The sequence below is a fragment of the Poecilia reticulata genome, chromosome 21 (assembly GCF_904066995.2).
Source record: "Poecilia reticulata chromosome 21, P_reticulata-male-v2, whole genome shotgun sequence".
Classification (NCBI taxonomy): Eukaryota; Metazoa; Chordata; class Actinopteri; order Cyprinodontiformes; family Poeciliidae; genus Poecilia; species Poecilia reticulata.
The window spans coordinates 13,447,240-13,461,136 of NC_088850.1; the positions used below are offsets into that span (position 1 = coordinate 13,447,240).

Below are 13,897 nucleotides of genomic sequence, written 5' to 3' on the forward strand. Positions count from 1 at the left end.
AGTTCTCTGTCTGGATCAGGAAGCTGTGCCGAGATGTATTTATCAACAAAATTACACACAGTTTGATCGTCTGACTCATCCAGCTGTGGAGCTCCTTCAACCCATAGCATCGCATGGATGTGTGGACTTCCTCTGTGCTGAAACTCAACTCTGTAAAAATAGTCAATCACTCTTCCCAAAGGCTGAGCATCTGACAGCAACAAATCTCTGAAAAGTGCCTCAACTCGCTTATCAAATAAACGCATGCAGGTGACAGGATTGGATCGCAGAATCTCAGACTTGGCGGTCCAGTCAAGAGCGTCGACATCAATTTCCTCACCTTGTTGCCTCTTTATGGCTTGAATGATTTCAGGCCATCTGAACTCTGCAGCTGAAAACGTGACAAAAAAACAGGGGGTGCCAATTTGACGAATTATACTGAACAAGTCTTTTGTTGCTCTGTTCCAGTATGCTGGAGTACCTCTTAGAGGTTGCATGAATCTCATGGCGTCTTTATTCCTCACCAGTTTCTCAACCTCTCGTTTGTCCTGCAACATACCTGAGGTTATTCTGCGACCATCTCTGGTTCTGGTCTTTCCTTTTCGTAGCTGAATCGTCATGCTGTTGTTAGCCAAGTGTATCTCTGTCACAAACTGTGCAAAAAACAAGTATGTTGGGTCTCTGGCAAAGCGATTATCAACATGAAAATAGCCGTGACTTGAAATATCCACTTGGTGTCACTTTAATGAGTCTCCTTGTGTCCAAAGTGTTCTCTGATGTTGGAAATTGTACCGGGAAGCTCATGGATTCCAAATTTGGGGTCTTAAAAAAGCTGACGGGTGAATTTGATGTGCCGGCGCCAAGCAGTATGTACTTTCAGAGAAACAAAGTATCTCTTCTGATATGTCAGGAGGCTGAAGGCATGATTCTATAGCGAATCCTCCATTGGCAATCACCTTCTCTCCATCATTCATCTGTGGCTGGAGTGTTCACAATCACTGTCCTGATCATTTTCAGCCTCACATAAAGCATTTTCTCATACTCATCAATTTCCATGAGATCTGCTTCATCATAGTCATCCTCATCCATACTTACATCACTATTGCCATCGTCATCGTCACATCATCATATCAGGAAGTGTAGGGTCACAAAGCTCAGCTTCATGTCTAATATCTATCTCCCGATACTCTGGATGAATCTGCTAAGTTTTAATAATGCAGAGATTAGTTTAGACCAGGTTACTGTTTGAAAAGCTGATGACCTCTGTAGGACAAACGTCGCTTCAATTTTACTCTCATCACTTGTGACTCGCTCCGAAGCCTGGGCAAGGCATTGACTGTCTTGGAGCTCTGATGGTACACACACAAAATTGCCCTTATTAATCTTTGTCTACCTTTTGGAAGAGGAATATCTTTGCGAAAGGTATGCACTAGCAATAGTGTCTTTCCAGAATATTCAAATCTGACAGTTCACTGGGAATTCTGCCAAGTCAAGTTTGTTGCTGCTGCTAGGGTGGCATGATCCTTTCTTTAGATGTCTGTGGCAGGTGGACAAATCCACTCTTGACTTCTCTCATGAGGACTGTACACTGTCATCCGTGCAGCTTCATCGCAAACATGACATACTTGCCTGTTAGACACTGTTCAACCACATCTGGTTCTTTACATAATTTGACCTTTTACAGAGTTCAACTTGTTGGGAAACGAGGACTTGTGACACACAGTGCACACATAAGTAGGACCAGCTTTATATTATCTGAAAACTGAAATGGCTTCATTAATCAGTCTGTTCTCTGGCGTATAGTTTGTGCAACACATGTTTCAAGATTCTCCGTTTCTCTCTGAGGAATCTTTTCATCTGTCTGTATTTTCTTTTTACATTCAGTGCACATCTGTTCTTTTGCAGCATCCTGAATGAACTGTCTTTATTGTATTGTCTCTCATTAGGGATTTCATCAGTTTTTGTGTCTGAGCCTGAATTCTCTGTTTTGCATAAAGCTCAGTCTTATAAGACCTCTGTCTCTGTCTAAATGTGGATATTTCTGTATAAATTCTCATGTAGCTTTTCTGTCGTTCCTGAAATCTAGATTATTTCTGTATAATTTTGATGTAGCTTTTCTGTCGTTCCTGAAATCTAGGATATTTCTGTATAAATTTCTGATGTAGCTTTTCTGTCGTTCCTGAAATCTAGGATTATTTCTGTATAAATTTCTGATGTAGCTTTTCTGTCGTTCCTGAAATCTAGATTTTCTGTATAAATTTCTGATGTAGCTTTTCTGTCGTTCCTGAATCTAGGATTATTTCTGTATAAATTTCTGATGTAGCTTTTCTGTCGTTCCTGAAATCTAGATTTTCTGTATAAATTTCTGATGTAGCTTTTCTGTCGTTCCTGAAATCTAGATTATTTCTGTATAAATTACTCACATAGTATTTTTGTCTCTGTTTAATTTTTCATTCTCTTTGTATGCTGTTCTGATGCGTGATCTCTGTTTCTCTTAAACTCATAACTCTGTCTATACAGATTTTTCATGTACAGTTTTTCTTCTGCTTCCTTTCAGGGTTGTTTTTGAAAATTCCTGTGAGAATTAAGATATTTTCTTTGCTCTGAAGGACTCGCTTAATGCATAGTTTTCTCTTTCCTTCCTTTTTTGATTCTCTTTCTTTGTTTCGGTATCTCTGCCTTAAGTAGTCTCATCTTCATCTTTTGTCTTTTCGCTTTAGGGTACTTTGACAGTTTCAAAGACATTTCCAAAAGTGCACTTGTTGCATTTTTTGTTTCACTGGAAATGGGGAGTACTATATTTTCTTGTGTGACAGACGACATAAAACTAACTGCATTAGATACACCTTCAATTACATCATCAGAAGGACCACTTGCAACATGACACATGACTTCAACATTGATGTTTGACTCAAGAGCAGGAATGTTTGTGTCAGGGAAGCAGACTCAACCTCTTGCTGAACAGCATTGGTGTCTCGATTCATTTAACAGTGGAGAGGTGCCAACTGTGTCTGAAGCGTCTCTCTGGTAAAATGAGAGGGCTGGATTCAAATGCACAAGATGATGGAACATTAAGCATTGTGTACACTGATTTTAATCTGTGAATCATGTCACTAAGACGGGAAAATTTCAGCATCACTGCTGTGCCAAGTTTAAAGATGCATGTCATTGGCATCCATTTTTGTTCCTGTGTGTGGGTCAAAGTATCCATACTCACCAATCTGCTTCTAAAAACCCCAATGCCAAGCCTGACATGATCAGCAGCCCATATTGTACATCTGATGACAATTGTCTCAATGCTTTTCCAGGCTTGGAAAACTCTGTCCACCTCCAAATGTTCCACATACGGGTACTGGAGTCATGGCGATCTGATATGTTGACCTGCGTGCCAGTACCTCATTTGGTAGTTCATCAGTTGCCAAATGGATGCTACGAGGAAATCTTCTCTAGCCTGTCTGTACACGGCATCACCTTTATCCAGAATGAGGTCAAGATCTGGTCTGGTAATTGTTTCATTCTCATGGAAAAAAGCCAGAAAAACCAAACTGTTTGCCATACACTGACTGTTCCTGTATTTTCCATATTTTAACGAATCTTGACTCCGTGAGGCACACACATTTATCACTGATGGCTGAAGTTCTACATTAACTCGAGACTGCTGAGCTGAACCACGTCCCCTTTTCACCATGTCAGCATAAGACATTTGTGATGCACTTTTTGTATCTCTTGCATTATGCTGAAATACTGGTTTGGCAGTGTTTCCATTAGATAGTGTCACAGAGGATAAACTGTTTTCACTTCTATCGTTTACCTGCTGTCGTTCAAAAGACTCTCCAACTGACTTGTTCTCCGAGTCAGTACCTGTCACTTTATCGCTCTGAGGATGTTTTCTCCTTCTGCCATCTGAGCTTCTGAGCCTGGGAACGCTGATTCTTTCTGGGCATTGTTGTTTAGACTTCTGGACAGGTCAGGCAGGAAACAGCAACTCCAATGGTCGTTGTTGATCTTTTTATCTCAAGATAAGCAGATACAACACAAAACTACACCAATGCACTTACAATCAATGTATTAGTGTTGAATAGCTAGTCAGTACAAACCTGTGAACAAACCTGAAGTTCAGTCCAACGTCAGTAGCAGCAAGCAGGAACACGATTAGGCAGCTCAGATAAAAACTGAGCTTTACTTCAGTCCAATTGGAATTTTGTTCAATAAGATTTAGCTCAGAAGATTAATTTTCAGTTTTTAAATGTATACAGATCAAGTATTTAGTTGATCTGTTTCAGAAATTATTTAAATAGAAAATTATAATCCAATTTGAAATAGAAGTGTTTTTAAACTTCAGGTCCAAATCAATTACTCAAAAAGACGTCTAGAAATATCAAAGTTTTACGTTTTTTCTTTTTACTGTTTTGACTTTATGCCAATAGTGCTTTATAAATATATTTTGTCAGACAAGACCAGAGCTTTACTTAAGTCCAATTAGAATTGGAGCATGTAGTTCAGCAGAAAGCAAACTTTGCTTTCAATTCAAAATTTATACAGATCAAGTTTTAGTTGACCTGTTTTGAGTAATTATTTTTGGCCAATTTTTAAATGGAAGCTTTTCAAACTAAGAGATTACTCAAAATGACGTCTTAGATGTGTGAAGCTTCCCAGTATTTACTCTTACGGTGGAGAGAGGTAGACAGGAAAGACAGAGCAGTGAGAGGGGAGATTCTCTCAGATTCTCAATGATAGTCAGATGAGTTACTGATGAACTCGATAGAAGTAGGATTTCTCAAATATATAGCCACAAAATCAATGCCACAAAATTCATGTCACAAAATCAATAGAAGAACTGTTCAGAGGTCACAGGACGTAAGATGTGAGTGGAAAACAGATCTAGTTACTGGTAAACTAGATTAAGAGAGACAGGCAAACATCAATTTGGCAGTAAACTGATGGTTGAAGAAATAAAGGGAACTCTGGTTACTGGTAAACCAGGCTCCTGAATTCGGAAAAACCAGGCCACCTATTGGGATGCTGGTTTTTGAAGAAATTCGTAGGAGAGTTTAGGGATGGGATAGTAAAATGCACAGTAAATGGTTTTCCAGATATGTTGGAAGGAAGAGGAAAGGAAAAAACACAGTTGGAAAATTAAAATGCTTCCGACAGTGGTTAGAAAAGAGGGTCCGTGGAACACCTGCGAGACAAAGAACAGCCAATAGACATCAAAATGAAACATTCTCAACAGAGCAGCTTCTGGGTCAGATTTCATCTGAAAAGGTTCAAACTGTGAAGAGATTCATACCTACTACTATTGTGAACTAAGCTTTGTGGTGTGAATTGGGTTGTTGCTGTGTTTTCATGACCTTTATTGAAATAGTTCAATGAATGTAGATTATGATATTCTTACTGAAATAAGATGCATCCCAGCATACCAACAGATAAAAGAGCCAGTTGCTTTAGCAGAATTTAATGTTGACTTGACCTTCTTCATCACAGAGATTAAATGAGTGACAGAAAACCTCATCATGAGTCCAGAAAACAATTCAGAGGGTTGTTGCAGTACTGAGTCATGTTTCTTACAGGGTTTTGGACAACAGGGTCGTCATGTGAGCATAACCAACATATCCTGTTGGAATCTAATTTAAAGCAAATGTTTGTGGACATGATTTTATTCAAATTGTGTGTGAGTCAAGTTGGATCAGCTGTGACAGCTCGGCTGATCCACGTTGAAACATCCGCTCACCAGGGAGAAAGGTGTTTGGGTCCACTTCTCTCTGTGAGGGAGAAGAAACAGTTTGTTATTAGCTGACCAGAAAACCTTCAGGAGTCCAGAACACACATATCCGCTAAGGTTCTTTGTCCTCTGTACACAAGCTGCTTTGATCTAGACATTTCTGGACGTTTCAGCTAACTTTTTTAAATCAAATAAAGCCACATGCTGCTAGTACTCACCTCACTGAGCAGAATTTGGTGGAAATATCTAGGTTGTCTGAAAGGAGGGAAATAACAGTTAAATTTATTGAATTTATTTAACAAAGGCACATAGACAAAACAGACTAACGTAAAAAGCAGCAGTCCTATGTTTGCATCACTCTGCTTCTGCTGTGAGCATCTGACCCTAATAGGGCCATTTTAATAATGCATTTGAAATTCTATTGCAATGAAGAGTTGGGAGTGACACTATTACCTTATTTATGTTTTCAGACAAGGTTCTGTCTAAGAGGATTTTTTAAAAAGACATCGAGTCTGTTTTTTAGATACTAAGATTGTAATGTATATGGATTTTAGACAGCTCATAAGATCACCACCTTGTTACACATTTGTTTAGTGCACAAAGATGGTAGCACAGTCCAGAAAAAAATATTTCAACAAAATGAGGAAGTTTGCTAAAAAGCTTTAAATATTTTCAGTCCAATTTGTGAGATTTCTGTGTTCATAAAATGTTGGTTCAGAATGAAACTGTCAAAAACATTCAGGTTTTCCACATTGTCACTGTCTAATCGTATATTTCCAAATTTATTGTTAAAAACATTTGCGCTCGACAGGCTGCTGAACTTTGCAATGTACTTACCAGGCAAAGAACGCTGGTGAGCAGTTTTCTTCATCTGTGAAAAGACACTGTGTGTTATCTCACAATTATTGACTTGATCAGAAAAATACACAACACGTTGTGTATATTTAGGTGAATTCCAACAGTTAACACGTTAGAATGGTTTTCAGTTAAGACATATAGTAGGCGTCAATGATAGCATATCATGCTAACGGTCGGCACCCATCAGAAATAGGAGGGTTAGCGGTTTATAACTTCATTATGGTATGGCGATTCGTTAAGAAGCGATTATTAATATCTTTAAGAATGAAACCGTCTTTCATCTCTTACATTTTCTGATTATTGCAAGCCAGCTCTGCACGTCACAACCCAAGACAAAGCAACGTTTATCGAACAGCCTCTTAACGGCTGACAGTCCGTTTCAGTTGAACTGAAAACTAATCAACTCCGAGGTTACCGTAGCAATTTTATACATATTTAGCTGAATAGAAGCTGATCATGAAGACAAATACTAACATACATGGTTATAAATTAAGTCAATTGGAAATACCCTCTGCAATCTGAATGGACAGGTTTTCATACGAGTGATACCGTCAATTTTAGCATATGCTAATGATTGTTTGCTATCAGAAAAAAACTCCGTATAGCGGCTTTCAGCTTTATTAAGTTACAGCCACACTTAAGAAGCAATTATGTAATAACTATTTGACAAGGAAACCGTCTCTCATTGTTTATAATTTTATTATCACGACAGACCCAAATAACACACCGCTTACCTGTTGGGGACAAACGAAGAAGTGAGAAGGTAACGGCAAAGAACGTCACGTCATGTGTCAGAGGCATTCAGGAGGACTCGGATATTTCCACTTCGATTACGACTGTGGCTTTTACATGCTTGTTAAATCAATTCAAGAAAGATTTGGCACCAATTTTAAGTCTCATGTACAATTCGGGTTTTGAAACAAACATTTTGAACTGCATTTATTTTTTATCGAATTAGAATTAATTATAACATTCAAAATTATATAGACTAATTATTAATTCCCTTCGTTACTTATGCCTTACTGTGACTTTTGTTGAAAGTTCAAAATGTATTGGCATAAATTGTTATTAAATAACACTACTTCTTCATCACTGTCATAAAAAAATATTAAATAGAAAATAAATGTAATTTACTGTGGGAGAGGCGCTCATCAAATGCTGGTGACGTTTATTGAACGCCACTTAAAGCCACTCAACTGCGCATGTCCATAAAGCCGTGGCAGGTTAACGTGTTCTTGTTTGTGCTCTTGTTCTCGCCACAGACATAACAACTAACACACTAAAGCAGGACTGTCGGCAAAAGCGGGCATTGGGAGAAATTATCCACCTCAGAGTCATGGTCACATCCATACTTATAGGTCTTTTTTTCTTCATCCCGCAGTTAATAAAATTAACGGCGGGCTAGGATTACACAAAACCACAGGTGCAAACCGGAGGTGCAAACCATTTAAGCAAAATTTAAATAATTAGATTCAAAATCAGATATACTCCTTATTTCCCTTCGTTACTCATGTTTTACTGTGGCTTTTATTCAAAGTTCAAAATGTATTAGATTTAAGTCTTATTAAATAGCATTGCTTTTTCATCACTGTCATGAACAGCGCTCTGTTGATGAGTGTTGATGAGTCTCAGCGTTATGTGTTTAACAGTCACGATGACGTATCAGCGCATTTAATCAATCATAACACGCGTTTTTGTTACTGGAAACCATATTCAAACATCTGTCAAAGCTTTATAAGCAATTGTATTTTTTAAGTATGTTTTTATTACATAGTTCAGCATATTTAAATATGATTAGTGCTAATAACAATAGAATAGGAATAGAATATTCTGATATTGATGTATGAAGAGCAAATTACAAAGCACAGCCGTTCATAAATTAATAAATTATTTAGTAATAATGTAACCTGGTTGTAATTCTCTTTTATTATAATTACATAAAATGTCTTCTTTTGGTTATTTGTCTTGGTCCTTATCTTACTGAAACACCTCTGTCATTGTTTTAACCGTGTTATTTTAAGATCTGAAGCCCCTCCGTTTTATTTCTTCTTCTGTGGTATTGTCTTTAAATTGTTTGCGCCCCTTAGCCCCTCCCCTTTTGACATGTCATGTTGTCCTGCGGGAAAGGTGTGTGCTTTTCATTTTTCCATCTAAATACATTCAGTTTATTTATTGATCTATTAAGTTAATTTTTGTTTTATACTTTTGTTTGGTGTAGGACTTGGAGCGGGCAGCCTATAACACGGTTGTTTTGTCTGTATTTTCGTCAGAAATAAACCGAGAATCATCCGCTTGAAAGAAACTGTGTCACGGTCCATTCACTCAAAAACCAGCACAACGCAGAAAAGGATCCGGTTACAATAGCAATACATATTTATGTAACTATACAAAGACAAGTAAATAATTATTAATAATGTCACAAATAAATATGATTATATATATATATATATATATATATATATATATATATATATATATATATATATATATATATATATATATATATATATATATGCTTCAAGAGATAGTCTTGAAGAATGGCTATGAGAATTATAAGAATTGCAAATATGCACTCTTGAGAATACATATTTTCTGAATGACTGCTGCTGAAATGCAAAAAAAGTAGAAAGACTCTTAGGTAGGAAGATTGATGCTTCTATTCATATATTAACAATAATTATATTGTTTCGCCCTTGTACCTGCGTCTCTTCTCATCAAAAGAAATGTTTATGGTTTTGTCTTATTCAATATGTATCTCTTGCTTGTTAGAGTTGTCATTATCCATTTGAGCAATACTCTCAGGTTTGGATTTCTCCTTAAAAAAATCCTCTATATGTGTTTTGTATTTTTATGTTTATGGTCCGCTAAAGGCTTTCATCCTTCAAAAACTATCCGGCATACAATTTTTGCCCAAAATGTTATGGTTTTCCGGCTAATTAAAATCAGCTGACGGATTTAAAGGGGCGTGTCCATTTACATGCCCTGTCATCAAATACGGTGTAGAAAGTAAATTTTCGGTCGGCTGACCGACAATGTTCGGTATGACTTGACACAGAGAAGACTCTTAACTTTGGATACTTGAAAATATTGGCTTTGTAACCTCACGTCAGGGTCGAAATTCACCTGAAACCCCCTCCCATGCTCTCTGAATGAATTTTTAGCAGCTCTGAATGAGGTGCTAACAACGGCGCTCCTGCTTCAAAGATCACACGAGCCAAGCTGATTACCCTCCCCGTTGTCTTCCTGCTTCGTGCGTGGAAACTAAAAGCTAAATGGTGCGGAGGGGGATTTCTCCAACCTGACTGTGCAGAAAACCCACGTTTTGGGAACTGATAAAAGTGGTATTTTTTATTGTGATCTCTTACTTTATAGTAGAATTTATATAATTTTAATGCTTTGAGGGGGGAATCTTAAGTTTTGAGATGGTAGGAAAAATTTTGCTGCAATTTAGTCTCTGATTTGTGCGTGATTTCATCACAATGTGAGGAGTCATAGAAAGAGCTGTCAGTTCATTGTTATGTATATTACACAGTGCACAATGGTACATTTTGCATGTATATGGTGTAAATGAAGGTTTGAAACTTTGTATAATATATGGGCACAACTTCTGCCGCAAATAGGAACTGCAATTTGTTTACATGTTAGCAACTTGCTAACCGACTTTTTTCAGATCTTTTACAGTAGCTGCGCTGTTACAGACTTATAGAAATACGTGGTTTTCAGTTGTACTTTAACGTTTTCTCCCTTTACTTTTAAGCACAACACAGCAGGTTCACAGCCTCACCATCAGAGTCTAATTACACAAACACCAAACACGCACGCACACACACGCACACCCACACACACACACACACACACACACACACACACACACACACACACACACACACACACACACACACACACACACACACACACATACCTGAATAACCTGAAAAAAAGTCAAAAAGTGAAGTTTAATTCATTTTACCCCCTCTAGCGCCGGAAGAGTTGAGAATATTTAAAACAGGCAGAAAACGTTGTGAATTAATGCATGGAAAAGGGATATGATTGTATAAGTTAAATTTCATCATACTACTTTTCAGACTCACAATCACTGAATATGTGAAGGATTTCCACTTGTATATATATATGGTGTAAATGTCATGACCAAAGTTTATGTTATATGAAGAAAGTGTCATTCAATAGTAATCACCAATTTAATTTGAACAGATTAACTGATTATTTTATGAACTATAACAAAGCAAGCAAAAAAATTCTAAAAGACCTGAAATTTCAAGAGTGAAACACAACAAATACCTTTAAAAAGCATAAACAGAGATTAGTCAACAATTTTAATAGTGAAAAAAAGTTGAAAAACTGAACTGAAAACATTTATTTAAATTGCAATTATTTTTTGATTATTTTTTTTATCTCATTTCCGTGAACCTCAATATCCACAACAAGGCTCCCGTCTTCCAGCATTTCATCAAATGGACTCCACAAATCTGCAGCAATCCGATAGACTTCATCACTGTCCAGGAGGACATGTTTTTCATTTTCGTCTTCAGTGTCCATGACACCAATGACTACAGCCGCTTTTTTGTCTTCCATTTTTTCCTGTTAATACAGTACAAAAATATAGTATGTTATATTAGAAATATAATCAGGTATGTCAATTTTCATGTTGTCATCTAAAAATAAGAACAAAAGAAGAAAACCAACACCAATGTTAAATGTCAAATAACAGTAGCAACTTGTTTGATCTTTTGCTATATATACTATTTCCTTCAGGTTTATGTTTTTTAAGTCCAAGATCATTTGTTTTGTGCATTTCAGCAATCAGCAAGTTCAAAGTTATTCATATAATAAAATATCATACAGTCAGCAACTGTAAATGAAGCAACAACAACAAGCATGACATTTGGTCACACACCATCATCAAAAACATTAACATTGTGGATGTTGGTTCCAGATTTGTGGTGCATTTATGTTAATTGTTGTTTCTCCTTTATTTAAGTCTTCTTTTGGCAAAGCATAATAGACTTGAGTCAGAAAATATTGAATGGTTTCCAGGATATCAAAATATGTAATAAGCCATTCCATAATTGTGAAGTTGACAAAAAATTACAAGGTTAGCTCTGAGCAGTGGCACTTTTCACACTTTGTGTATATCTCCAAAGTTTAGCAAATAATTTTAATTAGAATGCCTCAATTTTAAAATATATGCACATTTTGCTTTAAATGTCTAAATCTACTTAAAATTAATTTACTTCTTCATGAATTGACAACATACCTGAATTGTTGTAAAAGTTGTGCTTTGCAGCTGTAATCCATAGCCAGAATCCTGGCACCGAACATGTGTAATTTTGACCTGTTGGCCAATTGCCAGTTCCACCAGGGTTGCTTCCCTCCAAAGGGAGACGGGCATTGTGCAGCTGCCCTGTAATTAAAAGAATTATTGACAAAAAAATTAGAGATTTATCCAAGAGTTCTCAAAAAGTCAACAAACAAACAAAACCCACCAATCTACCTTTTCTGACCAGACGCTGCAAAATTCACATGCAAGCTGGTTCATGACACAAAAGCTGGTTTTATGTCATGAACTTGACACACACACACACACACACACACACACACACACACACACACACACACACACACACACCCCATTTCCTTAGGCACTTACCTTTTTTTATCCAAATATTATTTGTTTTAAAAATAAATGACAACTGCAGCTTTGAACAAGTCTTAAAACAAGTTATTATACCTCTTTCAGCCGCACTGTCCGGATTGGCACCATCATTTTTCCCGACATCACAAGCCTGACCGCAGCAAACTGAGAAGTACAAAGAAAAGTACTTTTAGAGTTCGCATATTGTTCTGTAATGGGGCCTTTCATGTTATCTTCTACCCAGTTGAGATTTACAGTTAGCAAATTAAGTCCTCTCTTATGGAAAAAATTAAGAAATATAAGAAAAATCCTACCTCCACAATTTCCCCTTGCACCGTCATCAGTCCTTTTGACTCTGCTGCCTTCTCCAGATGGGCCATTGGTGCTGCTGGGTTTAAAATGGCCTCTGCTTTCTGTAAAAGCTCTGGAGTGATGTTCACCTTCGGCCCTTTATAAAATTGCGTGGCGGGAGTGACGTTAATGATAAGGGGCGGCTCCGAGCCCCTGAGAGCGTAGCTCCTCATCACATAAGATTGGCCCTCACAAAGGTTTTTTGAATTTTTTCAAATATAATTATTTTTCCAATCGTTTGCCCATCTGTGACAGTTAGAATTTGATTTTTCTTTTTCTGTAATACCTTTGCTTTACCCTCCTTTACTGCCCAGCTAATTACTTTTTCTTCCTCTCTTATCTTTATAACTGCGATGTTTACTGGTGGTGGCCTGTAGATCGGCGATTGTGCGCGGTTTATTATGGTAGATAGAGCCATCCTAGGGGGAAGTGAAGGACAGAAACAAAATGTCAGTATTACAAACCCCATCAAGAGTCAACAGTGTCACCTCCTCAGCCCCACGCTTTAATGGGGCAAAGGACACATATTAAAGCGAAGAAGCTGTTTACCACCCAATAAACAGCAGTTTCAACTGAACAGGCAAATGGTTAAAGAGCTGTTCAACACTTTACAGCAGATAAACACCTGATAAACGGTTTAGCCGTTGAACCAAAATCCTGTATTCAGTATTCAGTATTCAACGGCTGAACCGTTTGTTCCAAAGAAGTCACAGTTAGGCTTCACCTAACAGTGTTAATAAACGGACATTCAGTTTTAACTGTTAGGTAGTTTAACCTCCGCCCAACGGCAGTTTTAACGGCAAGTTAAAACTGGTGGTGGCGCCACCGGTTTTAACTATAGAAGTTAGTTATTAGATTTATTATTATTATTTATTATTTAATGCTTTTATCTAGGACCACCGACTTAAGAACGCCTTTTAAATCTCACCTAGGGGCCGATAGAACTAAACATTAAAGGCTGGTTGCTACAACTCAACGGGCTGGCCCGCTTAACTATCCACCCGTTGGACCGAGGTGGGCGGCTCCCGATTACACGTCATGAAACAATTGTCAATAAATAAAGTTGTAACATTTTACTTCCGATTCAATGTTATTACATTTACCTGTAGCTCGAAACATATGAACATAGCAAATAACCCAGAAATTAAGAATTTAGACAAAACTTACTTTTGTCGTCTTCTGGAAATGCTGAAAATGACCAACGGCGATTTGGATGGAACGTATTTATAGCCTACATGCAGCGCTCACGAGCGTCTTCACATCCAATCAAATAAGGAATGCAGCCTTTACAGTCAGTAGCCAGATTCGACTTACAGTCGTGATTAATTAATTTT

At 37.4% G+C, this 13,897-nt stretch overlaps 2 protein-coding genes and 2 long non-coding RNA genes across 4 annotated transcripts in view; 1 reads left to right on the forward strand and 3 right to left on the reverse strand.

Moving 5' to 3' along the window:
* The window catches only part of xkr6b (XK, Kell blood group complex subunit-related family, member 6b), a 163,790-nt gene that overhangs the window by 54,155 nt on the left and 95,738 nt on the right, over positions 1-13,897 (forward strand). The gene's annotated exons all lie outside the window — the stretch shown is intronic.
* LOC145549853 (uncharacterized) overlaps positions 1-13,897 on the reverse strand; it is a 114,259-nt gene that overhangs the window by 25,030 nt on the left and 75,332 nt on the right. The gene's annotated exons all lie outside the window — the stretch shown is intronic.
* Positions 4,643-6,569, reverse strand: LOC145549851 (uncharacterized). Its single transcript, XR_014085703.1, has 4 exons — positions 6,539-6,569; positions 5,920-5,956; positions 5,711-5,741; positions 4,643-5,161 (listed from the first exon to the last, which is right to left on the reverse strand). It is a non-coding gene; the product is annotated as an uncharacterized LOC145549851 (long non-coding RNA).
* On the reverse strand, positions 10,465-13,461 carry LOC145549849 (uncharacterized). The gene is made up of 4 exons (XM_081602847.1): positions 12,527-13,461; positions 12,309-12,377; positions 11,835-11,981; positions 10,465-11,158 (listed from the first exon to the last, which is right to left on the reverse strand). The coding sequence occupies exons 1-4, from the start codon at positions 12,734-12,736 to the stop codon at positions 10,949-10,951; spliced, it is 636 nt and encodes a 211-aa protein (XP_081458973.1). The 5' UTR covers positions 12,737-13,461; the 3' UTR covers positions 10,465-10,948.